Source organism: Varanus komodoensis, unplaced genomic scaffold (genome assembly GCF_004798865.1).
Source record: "Varanus komodoensis strain SLA01 unplaced genomic scaffold, ASM479886v1 scaffold102, whole genome shotgun sequence".
NCBI classification, from domain to species: Eukaryota; Metazoa; Chordata; class Lepidosauria; order Squamata; family Varanidae; genus Varanus; species Varanus komodoensis.
Window position 1 is genome coordinate 299,803 of NW_025335279.1, and position 15,397 is coordinate 315,199.

A 15,397-nucleotide genomic window follows, 5' to 3' on the forward strand; every position below is an offset into this window, starting at 1 on the left:
TGTAAGCCGCCCCGAGGTTTCGGCAAGGGGCGGCATAGAAATGCTATAATAATAATAATAATAATAATTAATAATAATAGATGCTTGTCATGCAGAGGATTAGGGCTTTGTAGCCTCCCCAGGGCAAAGGCCGGCAGAATTTTGTCAAGAGAATACGATGGTCATAGCAAACACTCTCTTCCAACAACCCAAGAGACGACTGTACACATGGACATCACCAGACGGTCAACACAGAAATCAGATTGACTATGTGCTCTGCAGCCAAAGATGGAGAAGCTCTATACAGCTTCGGCTCCTGGTCAGTAAAAACTAGACCAGGAGCCGACTGTGGCTCAGATCATGAGCTTCTCATTGCAAAATTTAGGCTTAAATTGAAGAAAGTAGGGAAAAGCTCTGGGCCACTCAGGTATTACCTAGATCATATTCCAGATGAATATACAGTAGAGGTGACAAATAAATTTAAGGAATTAGATCTGATAGAGTGCCTGAAGAACTATGGATGGAGGTTTGCAACATTGTACAAGAGGTAGCAACTAAAACCAACCCAAAGAAAAAAAATGCAAGAAAACAAAATGGCTGTCTGAGGAAGCTTTACAAATAGCTGAGGAAAGAAGGGAAGTGAAAGGCAAGGGGGAAAGAAAGAGATACACCCAATTGAATGCAGAATTCCAGAGAACAGCTAGAAGAGATAAGAATGCCTTCTTAATGAGCAGTGTAAAGAAATAGAAGAAAACAATAGAATAGGGAGGACCAGAGATCTCTTCAAGAAAATTGGAGATATGAAGAGAAAGTTTCATGCAAAGATGGACATGATAAAGGACCAAAATGGCAGGGACCTAACAGGCAAAAGAGATTAAGAAGAGGTGGCAAGATTACACAAAAGAACTCTACAAGAAAGAGCTTAAAGTCCCTGATAACCACGATGGCGTGGTCACTGACCTCAAGCCAGGCATCCTGGAATGTGAAGTCAAATGGGCCTTAGGATGTCTGAACAACAACAAAGCTAGTGGAGGTGACAGTATTCCAGCTGAGCTATTCAAAATCTTAAAAGGCGATGCAATAAAAGTGCTACACTCAATATGCCAGCAAACTTGGAAAACTCAACAGTGGCCGCAGGATTGGAAAAGGTCAGTTTACCTTCCAATTCCAAAAGGCAATGCCAAAGAATGTTCTAACTAACGCACCATTGCACTCATTTTCACATGCTAGCAAAGTGATGCTCAAAATCCTACAAGCCAGGCTCCAATAGTATGTGGACCGAGAACTACCAGAGGTACAGGCAGGGTTTCAAAGAAGCAGAGGAACTAGAGATCAAATTGCCAACATACGCTGGATCATGGAGAAAGCTAGGGAGTTCCAGAAAAACATCTACTTCTGCTTCATTGACTATGCTAAAGCCTTTGATTGTGTGGATCACCAAAAAATTGTGGTAAGTTCTTAAAGAGATGGGAGTACCAGACCATCTTACTTGTCTCTTGAGAAACCTATATGTGGGTCAAGAAGCAACAGTGAGAACTGGACACGGAACCACTGATTGGTTCAAAACTGAGAAAGGAGTTCGGCAAGGATGCATACTGTTGCCCTGCCTATTTAACTTATATGCAGAGCACATCATGAGAAAGGTGGGGCTAGATGAATCACTAGTTGGTATTAGGATTGCTGGGAGAAATGCCAACAACCTCAGATATGCAGATAATACCACTCTAATGGCAGACAGTGAAGAGGAACTAAAGAGCCTCTTGATGCAGGTGAAGGAGGAGAGCGCAAAAGTTGGCTTGAAACTCAGCATTAAGAAAACTAAGATCATGGCATCCGGTCCTCTCACTTCCTGGCAAATAGATGGGGAAGAAATGGAGGTAGTGACAGATTTTATTTTCTTGGGCTCCAAGATCACCAGAGACAGTGACTGCAGCCGAGAAATTAAAAGACGCTTGCACCTGGGGAGGAAAGCTATGGCAAATCTAGCCAGCATACTAAAAAGCAGAGACATCACCCTGCTAACAAAAGTGCTATGGTTTTCCCATTTGCAATGTATGGCTATGAAAGTTGGACCATAAGGAAGGTTAAGAGCCGAAGAATTGAGGTCTTTGAATTGTGGTGCTGGAGAAGACTCCTGCAAGTCTCTTGGACCGCAAGGCAATCAAACCAGTCCATCCTAGAGGAGATCAACCCTGACTGCTCTTTAGAAGGCCAGATAGTGAAGATGAAACTCAAATACTTTGGCCTCCTAATGAGAAGGAAGGATGCCCTGCAGAAGAGCCTAATGCTGGGAACAATAGATGGCAAAAGAAGAAGAGGACAGTAGAGGATGAGGTGGCTGGATGGAGTCACTGAAGCAGTTGGTGTGAGTGTAAGTGGACTCTGGGGGATGGTGGAGGACAGGAGGGCCCGAAGAAGCGTTGTCCGTGGGGTCGCGATGGGTCGGAGGCGACTTCGCGACTAGCAGCACCAACAAAGCCTCCCCACAGATATGAACTCCAGGTTCCCCCAGTCTAGCAAGATTTCACCCAGGGATCTGCTTGCTTAGCTGTAAGCACTAGTGACTTCCCTTTTAAAATGAGAATCATTCCCCGTACTGACCTGATTGGTTCCATCTCTGTGTGGATGTTCCAACCATTTATGAGCATTACTAGAGACTGCTCCAGACTTTGGGGAAACATCCTCATCGGAGCTGCCTGGTAACAGGCTGTTGAGTTCCTCTACCTCAAGGCCTCTCTGCTGTGGATTTTCTTCCGGGTGTTCCGTTGTCATGCTGTCACCTAGGAAAACAGACATTCCCATGGGACGTCATCTTCAGCAGACTGATCATCACATCCGTGTCCAGGGGAAGAGCCTCATCTTTGGGCTTTTGAGCTGAGTAAGCAATCTGCTAGCTTTGTCTTGGAGCACAAAGACAACATGGGGTTCGACCCACACTGTGTGAGAGAGGGGGGGACTGTTGGGGAAGAAAGCAGCGGCTTTGTGCCTAACACCGGGTATCCATTCAGCAGTTCCTGGAGGCAAGGATAATTTCCTAGGGAAGAGAAGATCCCTTCCTTGGTGGGTGCAGCCCAGCCTCTTATTGCTTATGGAGTATTAATTCCACTTTTTGGTTGCAACTTAAATAGGCTTTTGGTGCATGTAACCAAAGAAGTCTTCAATAAAACTCCTTCAAACGCCTTGAGCCTGTAATGAAAACGAGGGAGAAAGGAGGGCTTGGCATCCCCCCGCTCCTGAGCCATTAACATGAAGGAAGGGACATTTATCTACCAAAGGGTCTTGGGAGATGCCACCAATTGGAATACAAAGCACTGGATGAGATAGACCACAGGAACATGGGGAGAGGATGTGGGAACAGACCAAAGGCCTATCCCAGGAATAGGGAACCTCAAGCCCAGGGGCTAGATTTGCCCCTTGGGATTCCCAGATAGCTACAGCTCTTTTCCACCAACTAACAAAGGTTTTGGTGGTTTCCCAGCTTTTGAAACTTCTTTCACATTCTAAAGGGCTCCCAAGACATAGTGTCTGGCCATCCCTTGAAACTGGCTGTCCTGGTGAAAATCTGCAGGGTTGGGACTGAGAAGAATTCTGCAGGGTTGGGACGCGCTGTCCGGCTCGACTCGCTGAGCACACCAGTATCTCCTTGCACACAGAAGGGGAATATCTTAGAAAGAAGGTAGCTTAGAACTTCTCTCCTTGACATACTGCTTTCCTATGTGCAGGGATACTACCACCCCCCCAGACCCTAAGGAGAAACAGTCACTCACCTGAGCACCCCCACTTGCTACCACTCAAAGTGGTACAGCCCTAACAGCAGATAATAAAAACTAGGTCTCCAGCTGAGCAGAGAAAATGAACAGCAACTTACAGGAGTCATTAGCTTCTGCTTCATCCGCAGGGGGATTGAGGCCTGTGGGCGAGTCCAGGCCTTCTCTTTCAGACAGTCCCTGAGATGCCTCAACTGTTTTTTTGCCTTTGCAGCCGCTCCTCTCCTCAGAGTATCGGGGGCCAGGTGCCCAAGGCTGTTGCTGCGGTGCCATATGGGAGATGCGGTCGGGTGCGGAAACCAAAAACTCTGTTCAGGAGGAGCAAGGAAAGAGGTTAGATGATAAAGGAGCACATTGAACTGCCCACTGATGCCCCCCCCCCACAGACTTATTCCTCCTGTTCACCTCCACTTCCATTTTGCTCCGCTTTCTTTGTTGTTGTCCCTGTGCTGAATATTAGATAGTTAGCCCTTGGAACAGCCCCACCTGCTTGTTCTTGGAAAAACACCTTGTGCTTGGAAGACCCTCCGGAAATGACACATCCTTGTCATCTGCCTTGTGAGCAACATTTCTGCACATGTAGGATCACATGTAGCCCTAGTGGCAGGATCAGGGCTCACATCTGCGCACGTGCATAACAGCAAATGCACAACTTGCGCATACACGTACAAAAATGCAGACACAACCCTTCCAAACACATGTTCCTATGCACCGACAGAGAAACAGACGTCTCTTCCCAAACACTTACAGCAGCATGGGAATAACCATCTCGGGCAGGACTGGAGAGGGAAGCCCTGAGATTCAAGCCACTTTCCTGCTTGGGGGCCATCCTAAATTTGCTATTTTGCCCAGCTGACAATGGATCAGTCAGCAAGTGGGAAAAGTGGGCGGGACACCTGGAGGCTCCACGGGCCGCACATAGAAGGCGGCCCACGGGTTGCTCACAGCTGCTGTAAGAGCTACAAATTTGCTTTAAAAGCAGCAGAGAAAAAGTATAATAAGTGAAATCTGGGCCTCCAGGCATGTCAGACCCTTCTGCACACCAGCCACAGGCCCCGTGCTTGCCCAGTGGGGCCTTCCGAGCATGCTATCCCAACCCCGACCCTCCGCACCTGGATGGATTCCCTCCTGATGCTCAGGAAAGGCGGAGCTGTCGTAGAGGCTTTCGCCGTTGTCGAAGTACTTGAAAGCGTTCTCCCCCACGTGGACCCTCTGGTGCTTGGTCAGGTAGGGCCGCCAGCGGAAGCTCTCCCCGCACTGCAGGCACTTGTACGGCTTCTCCCCCGTGTGGATGCGCAGGTGCTCGGTGAGGGTGGAGCGGCGGTTGAAGCTCCTCCCGCACTTGGGGCACTCGTAGGGCTTCTCGCCCGTGTGGATGCGCAGGTGTGCGTTGAGGTGGGTGCTCTGGAAGAAGCGCTTCCCGCAGGCCAGGCACTCGAACGGCTTCTCCCCCGTGTGGGTCCGGTGATGCTTCACCAATTCGAACTTATACTGGAAGGCTTTGCCACACTCGTGGCAGGTGTGCTTCTTCTCTACCTGAACGATCTTGATCTGGCTGATGTCTGTGATGTCATTCCCTTCGGGGAGGGGCTCCGCTTCCATTTTTATCGACCTCTCCGGTGGCCGCCCTGCTGAGCCTTGCCTGGTGTCAGACACTTCAGGTGGAGGGGTCACCCCACCGCGCTGCTCTGCTGACTCATGCTGGGGATTGGCAGCTGCATTTCCCCTCCCCATGGCAGCACCTGCGGGGGGTCAACAGGAGAAAAGAGTAGGCGGTAAGTCTAGAACCACAGGACCAGAGAATGGTAGGGTTGGAAGTGGCCATTGGGCCCAGCCCCCTGCACAGTGCAGGACACCAGGTTAAACCATCCCTCTCAGATGGCTGTCCAGCTGCATCCTGAAGGTCTTCTTTACAGCCCCTTGCCTTCATTTTTAGATTCCATAAACATGTTTCCCAATAGGCACGACTGAAGAAGAGACATGCAATTCCCTTCTGGCCAAGAAGATGGCTACTGTCTCTCCTGGGTTCAGACAACACCACTCTGGGCCTAAGTGGAGGTTGTCATTGAACTGTGGGTTGTTGTTAAATGTCTGAAGCAAGTCAATGAAAAAGCCAGGGTGGTATAGTGGTTACAGTGTTGGACTGGCACTCAAGCAATCTGGATCCTAGTCCCCATTCAGTTCTGAAACTCACTGGGTAACTTTGTTCTAGTCCAGGGGTCGGCAACCTTTAACACTCAAAGAGCCATTTGGACCCATTTCCCATACAAAAGAAAACACCAGGAGCTGCAAAACCCTTCTGACATCTAAAATGAAGATAACACTGCATATATCGTTTTTTACCTTAATGCTATGTATATCTTCATTATGATTTAGCTGCAGCTCTTGTTCAGTCACTAAAATCTGTTATTTTTAATCTTACATTATAAACTAGTAGGACACCTTTCATATATTTTGAATAGGAGAACAGCTTCCTGCAGAGTCAAAGTCAGTGCTAAAGGGCTGCATGCATTAAACAGCAAACCCCATAAGTTCGTCAGCAGTAAAAGCAAATGGATCTACCCACGTATCATGAAACGTTTGGTTTTCTTCAGAAACTTTTTTTTGATTTATCCATGGTTGGCCTACGGGGGAAGTTGCAGTAAACAGTCAAGTGATGTGAATTGTGACAGGTCCCAAGCGCAGCTTTTACCATTCAGAGGATACATTTGGACAAAGAGAATCTTTTCAGCAGCGGTTCGTGTTACTCGTGTTACGCCCCGAGATCAGCGGGAGAGGCCCTCCTCCAGGAGCCCTCAGTGAAGGAAATTAGGAGGGTGGTTACTCGGAGGAGGGCTTTCTCAGCGGTGGCGCCTAAGTTATGGAATGCGCTCCCCAGAGAGGTCCGCCTGGCGCCGTCGTTATTTGTTTTTCGGCGCCAGGCGAAGACCTTTTTATTTAAGCAGCATTTTAAATGTTAATATCATTGAATTTTATTTGGCCAGGGCGGCTTATTTTATTCCAATGTATATATTTTAATTGTTATTGTTTTAATTTATTGTGTATTTTATTATGTTGTGAGCCGCCCCGAGGCTACGGCAAGGGGCGGCATAGAAATGTTTTAATAAATAAATAAATAAATAAATAAATAAAATACGTGAGAGCCTGCAGGAAGCTTGTTCCACTCTTTCCCTGCAATGTCACAATTCACTTGACCTGCTAGTGCAGCTTTCCTGAGTGGATGCCTCATCATCACCTATTGATATTTTGTAACTCGGAGCCTCGGTCGCAGATGGGCAGCTGTGAGGCGTATTTTGGGCAACGGAGCCGCAGCAGAGGGATTCAAGAGCCACGTGCAGCCCCAGAGCTGTGGGTTGCTGACCCCTGGTCTACTCCTTATTCTTGGCCTAAGCTACTCACAGGGTTGTTCTGAGGGTAAAATGTGTGGAGAAAGCCCATAAAAACCTTGGGTGGCTCGAAAGAGGAAAGAAAATGCAATATAAATGAAATAATACAAATTGTAAAATAAGTAAGATAAAATGCTTAGAAGATGCCAAACACCCACTAATCTGTAAGTATTACAGTAATGGCACCTTGACTGCGGAATATACTCCCCAGAGGGGTTCATCTGGTACCAGACCAAGACTTTTATATTTAACCAGTATTTTAATTATATGTGCGTGTGTGTATGTGATTAAATTCTGCTTTAATCAAGTCCTGTTTACTGTTCTGATATTTTTTCAGTTGTAATCTATCTAGAGCTTTTCTATGGAAATATGGATGACAGAAAAAAAATCAATCAATCAATCATCAATTAATCTGGGACAATTTTTCAATCACACATGAGTCCCGCAGTCCCTTCAGTGATGGCCTGAAAAACCATCGCAGCCCCAATAAGCAATGCCAGCATTAAATAGAAAGGCAGCGTGGAAACGTCCTCACCCGCATGAACTCCCTGCTGCCTCGCAAGGGACGGGCCCTCGAACATGGCCTCCCCGTCCCCCAGACCCTTGCAGGCGGCGTTCCCCACGTGGACCCTCTGGTGCTTGGTCAGGTAGGGCCGCCAGCGGAAGCTCTCCCCGCACTGCAGGCACTTGTACGGCTTCTCCCCCGTGTGGATGCGCAGGTGCTCGGTGAGGGTGGAGCGGCGGTTGAAGCTCCTCCCGCACTTGGGGCACTCGTAGGGCTTCTCGCCCGTGTGGATGCGCCGGTGAGCGCTCAGGTGGGAGCTCTGAATGAAGCGCTTCCCGCAGGCCAGGCACTCGTACGGCTTCTCCCCCGTGTGGGTCCTCCAGTGCAGCAGAAACTCGGACTTGCAGTGGAACCACCGGTCGCACTCCGGGCACATGAGTTTCTTGCGCCCCACGTGGAACATGCTGCGCTTCGAATTGGCGGCCCGCACGTGCCTGGAGGGCTCTCGCCACATGTTCCCCGGCTGCATCTCCCACTGCCTCTGCAGTCCGCACCGGGGCTCAGAGCCCATGGGGGTGCTCCCTGGGGAAGCCCCCAGCAGTGTCCACGGGGGTCCCGCCCGATCCGAGATGTCCGGCTCAGCAATCTCTTCCTTGATCTCCCTGACAATCACCTCGCTCGCTGGGATGGAGGGAGACGCCAAAGAAATGTCATTCCCTGCAGAAGAGAGAGGAAGGGGGGAGAACATCAGAGCGAGGGGTTAGGAGCAAGACCCTCTTCCAGTCCCTGCTCGGGACTCAGCCAATTCCTAAGTAGCCTCGACAGAGCGTGAAGCGCCAGCCTCCACGGACCATCCTGCTGCAACACTAGCAGGCTGAGCTGCGTGAAATGCAAAGTGGGAGCAAAACCATCCCACCAGCCCTGCAAAAATACCTATTTCTCCACCTCTTCCCTCCCCATTCCTTTTTCCTTGCCTGTCATGTCTTTTTCAATTGTCAGCCTGCAGGCAGGGATTGTCTTGTTTGCTCGTATGAACGCTGCTTTGGAAGCATTTTGGGATTTTTTTTAAAGCACCACTTGGGCCATGCAATCCCATGGCTCCTTCACCAGCTTATAGAGGTCCGAGAGACTATTTCCAGGTCCCAGCTCTAACCCTGGGAATGTGCTCTGAGGTCAGAGAAGGGTCTCTGAGCTTAGGGTTTCTTCCCCTCTCACAGCCCCTGAAGCAGAAAACCACGCACACCACTTTTCCCAACTGCAGCCTTAGAGAAGGGCACTGGGGACGGGGTGGTGCGGGGACAGGCGCTGCCATGATACGAAGCTTTCTTGCCGTGCTTCAGCCTTGCACTCAGAGGTAGGATATCGAGACAGCCAGAACTCGCTAGGTTTCTGCAAGGAGAAGCATGGAGGCCACCTTGACCTCTGCCCTTTAACTCTGCGGGGCTATGAGCTTCCTTTAATAAATAACTAGTCCTAGTTCTGCTGCACCTGCATATGGGAACATTCAGTCCCTCCTGATGAAGAGAAGGCGTGCAATCATCCACCCTTGCTTGTGTCGCTGCTCTGGCGTCGCCGGCTTCTGATGCGTCTAACTTGCGGGGATGTGCCTGCTGTTGTGCCCTTGCATCAGGTCAGAGGGAAGCTTCTGCCACACCCTGGGCTGAGCGGTGGCGCAATGACCCACCTGCAAGGAGAGGCTTCCTGTCTTATGAACTAACTGCGACTCTAAAAGTGACTCTTTCAAGCTCCGGGTGAGGGGAACAGCCCTTCTAACTCTGGCCATAACAAAACCACACCATGAGAAGGCAAGGCTTGCTGGAGAAGACAAGCCTGCGAGGGAAAGTTGAAGGCAGAAGAAAAGGAAAATCAAATACGAGATGGAGCACATCCGTAAAGGAAGCCACAGCCTTGAATTCATGAGCTAAGAGGGCTGTCATGGGGAGGGTATCTTGGAGGGCTTTCATTCACAGGATGGCCGTGAGCTGGAGATGGCTCGACAGCACATCACAGGAAGAGAATGAAGGGGCCCTCCAGCTGAAATTCAGTTGTGGCTGTGTGTCCCCATCAGGGTGCAGGGAATACGACTGGGCAGTGTGAACCTCACTCCATGCTGCCTCTTTCTACATACAAAATTCTAAATTCTGCACAAGTACACACCTTGCCAGCTCTCTTCTTTCATGAAATAAGAAAGAATTGTGCCTGGGCATGCAAACCAGCACGACTCCGCCTTCTCCTTCCTTTGCATTATCTCCAGTGGAGGATTTGGTTCAGGCAGCTCATGCTTTTCCTTTTCACGCCCTGCCCCTTATTTGCATGACCATGACTGCCCGACATGCCCTTTCCAGTTGCATCCATCAGGGTTCCCAGAGCAGCTTTACTGGTTCATTATAGTTCCCCTTTTGAGGCTTCTTGGCAGAGCTTGGTGAATACCCAGGACCAGCAGAAAGCAGAACAAGTGGGCCCTAGATTAAATTGAGCCAGACCTTGCCTTGGCAGCAAAAATGACGAAACTGTCTTATTTTGGGCACATCTCGAGAAGGCAAGACTCCCTACAGAAGACAATCAGGCTGGGGAAAATTGAAGGCAGATGAACTGGAAGCCCAAATGTGACTTGGATCAATTCCATAAAGGGAGCCACAGCCTTGAGTTTGCGAGAGCTGAGCAGGGCTGTTGAGGACACAATGTTCTGGAGGGCTCTCATTCACAGGGTTGCCATAACTTGGAGATGACTTGACTTGATGGCATGTAACAACGACAACAACAACAACAGGCATGCTCTGGAGGGATCTTGGGAATGCTTCAGATGGGGCTGTTGTCTCTTCCCCCGTACATGCATGGCACCCCCACACTTTAGTCACAGTAAGGTTAAACTCCCGACAGCAAGTGCGGCATTTTGGAAGAAGGAATGCAAGAAATGAGATCACACAGACAAACGGAAGCACTAGAAACACCCAACCTTTGGCTTAACCCCTGAATCCTCTCCCCTCTTCCAGACTGTCACTACTGTGATGATTGCGGTTACTCTTCTTTGCACACTGCCCAACAGCTGAAGCTCTCTGGTGCTTCTGTAGCTCCCTTCCCTCCATTTGCTGTCTCTTCTTCGTGCCCCAATTCCTATTCTAATCTGAGACAGCAGATTGCTCTGCGGAAGGAACTCTATTGTATAACAGCAGCAATCAATGTAAAGGTAGCGATCGTTCCACCACGAGCATGGCAGAGTTGTTTTTGCGATAGTATTTTCCTTTGTGGAAAGTGGGCCTCTGCAGGGATAAATCGGCAGGCAAGAGGAGAAAGAGAGAGTGAGAAAGAAAGAGAGTGTGCGCGTGTGTGCGTGTGCACACATGCAAGCTGGCTCCCCACGTACACTTTTTGGTTTGCCAGATGCGTTTGCCACTTGGAGTGTGTCCTGGGCACCCTCACAAAATGGCTCTATGAGGGCCGGCTGGCTATATGCAGAGTGGTTGCCATGCTGGGTGTGGCCAGTCAAAATCACACATTTCTTCAAGGGCAAAAAGGTGAGGCCAAAAGCAAAGTAACATGTGCAAGAACCTAAATGCAAAGCCAAGGGAGGGTCACCAAACTACTCCTTTGAACCCACAGGTTTTCTGCACTGACCAATGAGGCTCAGAAACAAGCAGCTTGGCCAGGAATGCCTCCCAGGGCCCAGGGGCATCCTTGGATATCAAGACAGTGCTGGGGACGGGGAACTAGCTTTACGGCATGTCAGCCTCCCAGGATTTTTTTTTTTATTAAAGCCTCCACCACCATCAGAGACACAAACACCAGCACACAAAATTAGTAGGGCCAGGGGGAGATATCTGCAGACCAGTGGTGACCACATTGGAAAGTGCAGGCGAAGCCTTCCTGTTCCAGTCTCCCCTGGAAAATGCACCTTGCCCAACAGTTTCTGACCTCATTCCCTATTTCCAGCTGAACATCACCATTTTAGGCAACTGGACCTGGATGTGGAAAGCAGGACTCCCTGGGACTGTTCCCACTCACAAATTGCTACAGTCCATGAGAAACCGGAAGTCTAAAGCAATCAACGAGGCTGGGGAAGCAGCAGCCTTCCCAGGTGGTGGTAGGTTCCAACTCCCGTCAGGCTTAGCAAGATCAGAGGGGCACCACCTCCCTGCCCGCTGGCTTGCATGGAAACAGTACCTGGGTGTTTTGAGTCACAGGGCTGTTGCAACGCTCCCCTCACCTTCACAAATGTTTACAGGGAACTTCTTGTCTTCCAGCACCTGGGGATTTGGGATCCAGGGCTCCTCCCCTCGCTCCAGCCGGGAGATCAACTCAGGTTTCGGAATTGGAACAGCTAGGAAGGACACATACAAAGGAAAATATAAGAAACTATAGGAGTGTTAAGTTTCAGATTATTTTACTCTGTGTATTTCTGCTCAGACTTTACTGCAAGAAAACATGATTAATAATATGTAGATTAAAATTGTGGTGGATTAACAACATAAGAATGTCCAGGTATAGAGAAAACTTCCACAGAGTCGGCCATGTTAAGGTGCCCCTCTGGGCAAGTTTTGGGCAGAAGAAAGGTCTGCAAATCCCAGCATTCCCTGTGCTGGCTGGGCCATGTCAGGAGTTTTTGGACTTTCGCTCTGTCTAAACAGGCAGAGGATTGCTCACCAAGTTTCACAACACAAAACACAAAGGTTCTTGTGATGTCCATCTTAAAAACCAGGTAATTGAGAACTAAACCAGACCACCAGTGCAGACCTCCTCTGCAGTCCTGTGACCAGTTCTGGGCTCCACAGTTTAAGAAAGGTGCAGACAAGCTGGAAAGGGTTCAGAGGAGGGTAACAAGGGTGATCCAGGGACTGGAAACAAAGTCCTGAGAGGCTGAGAGATTGAAAGAACTGGGCATGTTTAGCCTTGAGAAGAGAGAGAGGAGAAATAAGATAATGCTCTACAAGTATGTGAAAGGCTATCACAAAGAGGAAGAACAGGATCTCTTCTCCATCATCCCAGAGTGCAGAGCACAGAATAATGGGGTCAAGTTACAGGAAGCCAGTTTGCAGCTAGATATCAGGAAAAATCTCCTGACTGTTAGAGCAGTACTGCAATGGAGCCCATGACCCAGGGAGGTCATGGGCTCGCCTACACTAGAGGCATTCAAGATGCAGCTGGACAGCCATCTGAGAGGGACGCTTTAACTGGGAGGCCTGCACTGAGCAGGAGTTGGACCCAATGGCCTTCCGACCCCTTCTGCTATTCCATGAATGAACCCATACCTTTTACAGGGATGTTTTTGTAAATAAGTAAACTCAACTACATTTCTTTTTACATTTTAACTGTAGTGTAGAGGCCTGGCTTGCAATATGGATCATAAAAGTCCCCCACCCCACCCCGCTTCACTACAGACCCCATCTGGATTGGGTCGCCTGTGTTTACTTTGCAATACAGATGAAAAAGACATAGCTGTTAGCTAAGGATTTAAAGTAGCATCCATTTTGGTCTTGTTGCATAAATGTTCATGAGTAGAACCCCATGTCAGAAAGAGGATACTTCTGTTTACAGGATATTGAGGGCAGACAAGAGAAGAGAATGGCTGTGTTCACACCGTGCTTGTGAGCGTCCCAGAAGTATCCAGTTGGCCACTGTTGGAAATAAGATACTGGGGCTAGACAGACATTTAGTTCGGTGTTAAAGTTCAACCTCAAGCCACAAACTTCTTACGTAGGCTTGGATGAGTCACCATTCCTCATCCATAGGCTCCTATCCTACTACAGTATTACAGAAAACTATCAAAAACACAGAAAAGGGGTCTTAAGAGGTCATTTAGTCCAACCCCCTGCTTAAATATTTCCCACCAAAGAGAGGCCAGTGTTGCCCAAAGGCATCTGCACTTTCTCCCTGAAATTGCTGCTCATGGATTTTAGTCCTCTCTGAGAATAGTACTGACCTATTTTTAACAGGTTTCCTTTTCAAGGACTACTGCTATGACCCTGCACGAAGCAGTTTAGGAGACCTGACACGTGCTGCATGAATGTTATGGTATTATTAAAACACATACCCAAGGAGGACATTCTAAATGGTAAGCTTTCTTTCTTTCCTTTCTTCAAAGCAGCTGAAGAGGGCAAAACTAGTCTCCCCCTTTTATGCTCACAATCACCTTGTGAGGTATGCTAGATAGGGGGAGAGAGTCGCTACCCTCAAGGTCACCCAGAGAAACTTCATGGCTGATAAGTGGGGATCCGAACCCAGGATTTCAGGAGTAGTCTGATACTCAGGGCCAGCTTCCAAGCCTGGCCTCACCCACTTCCTTCCAACCACTGATCATTTGCTGGCTTTCTGTACAGTTTTTTGCCTAATCTGAAAAGCTGAAATGTTTCTCCTGGGGCTCATAATATATCCTGCTTTTTTTCCTCTTGCAAGGAATCCTAAGCAGCTTACAAGGTGCTCCTCTTCATTTTATCCTCTCAAGAACCCTCTGACACAGGCTAGGCTGAGCGGCAGGAATGGGCCCGAGATCACCTAGCGGGCTTCACGGCTGAGTGAGGAATCTCCGGAGTCCCAGGCCAGCACTCTTAACCATTACACCACACAAGCTTCGTTACCAGAAGAAAAGAACTTAAGCTAAAATTTTTGGATATTTCCAGCCTCAGCCCTTCTACCTTCCATGCAACCTGCTGCTGCTGCAGCAAGAGTTTCTGTGACACTGGGCCTCAGGCTGAACGGAGTTTCCTAACCTGCCTCACAGACAAAAAAGATTAATGAAGCCAGGGCTGCTTCCACATTTGAGGGGAGACCAGGAAAAAGTGCACACAGTGCTTGCTAGGCCCTGACTGGCTCACTGTGGGCAGTGGCAGGCAGCAGAAGCAGCCATGTTGGGTGGCTTAGGGCCGCCATGTTAATTGTCAGCCATGTTCCTGAGTAGCACTGTGACAGGGTCGTTCGACATTCACACGGCGGCCTTGTGTTGCAGAGCTGGTGCAGCTCAGAGTACAGGGGCAAAAAAGGAGCCTGGAGTTGCCGGGACCTGGTAACTGCCTGAGAGACACCACCAGTCCTGCTTAAAGGACCTTCAAATTAATAAATCTTCTCCAGCACATTAGTGGTCCCAAAGGTTCTCTTGTTGCTTTTGTGATGACCAACCAACCTGGTCTGGAATTTAAAAAGCTCCTCCACTGCGCTCCCCAAGACAAGACAGAGGATCCCAAAATCTAGGTGATTTTCGGTGGTCTAGGAGGACTCTTGACTGCTCCTATAACACCTGACAGCACAAGAGGGGATCGGGTGGTCTTCAGGTGTTGCTGAACTCATCATCCCTGATCCCATCCTGGCTGGGGCTGATGGGCATTTGACCCCAACAGCATTTGGAGGTTCCCTACCCTTGCCTTAAAGGTTGACAAGAGTCTCGGGTGTATTGTGTTCTCATAAAACAACAGTAGAAGTACTTTATCACACAAGGCTTAAAATGGCTTCCAGCCTCCCACAAGGGCGGCAGGCCTCCCACCTGCCCGAAGCAAAACACTGAAGAAGGCTCAGGTCAGGAAAAACAAAAAATCATGGTTATAAAGTCAGAATAAAAGCAGCCTGTATGTTTACAGCCTTTTGGCCTTCTCCAGCATTTGTCCTGCTCTTGCATACAGGAGCTGCTCCCGTTTGGCAGGTGCCCTCTAGGTGTATCGGGCTGGAGGTCCATGATTGCCCGCCACCAGACATGGCTGAGGCTAATGGGAGTTGTAGTCCAGCACACTATGGGAGGGCGGCTTTAGTTTGTCAATGTCCTTCAAAAAGTGGCA

At 49.0% G+C, this 15,397-nt stretch overlaps 2 protein-coding genes across 3 annotated transcripts in view; one reads left to right on the forward strand and one right to left on the reverse strand.

The window, feature by feature from the left end:
• Window positions 1-15,397, forward strand: part of LOC123017816 — a 213,904-nt gene that overhangs the window by 119,792 nt on the left and 78,715 nt on the right. The gene's annotated exons all lie outside the window — the stretch shown is intronic.
• The window catches only part of LOC123017791 (zinc finger protein 436-like), a 34,211-nt gene that overhangs the window by 3,835 nt on the left and 14,979 nt on the right, over window positions 1-15,397 (reverse strand). The window contains exons 4-8 of one of the 2 annotated variants that reach the window (XM_044419372.1): window positions 11,842-11,955; window positions 7,668-8,354; window positions 4,859-5,488; window positions 3,848-4,054; window positions 2,581-2,759 (exon numbers count right to left, since the gene is read on the reverse strand). In XM_044419372.1, coding sequence (XP_044275307.1) covers window positions 2,581-2,759; window positions 3,848-4,054; window positions 4,859-5,488; window positions 7,668-8,354; window positions 11,842-11,955 — 1,817 coding nt within the window. Of the gene's footprint in view, window positions 1-2,580; window positions 2,760-3,847; window positions 4,055-4,858; window positions 5,489-7,667; window positions 8,355-9,125; window positions 9,193-11,841; window positions 11,956-15,397 lie in introns of those variants that run through there. The other variant, XM_044419373.1, reaches the window with a different exon arrangement.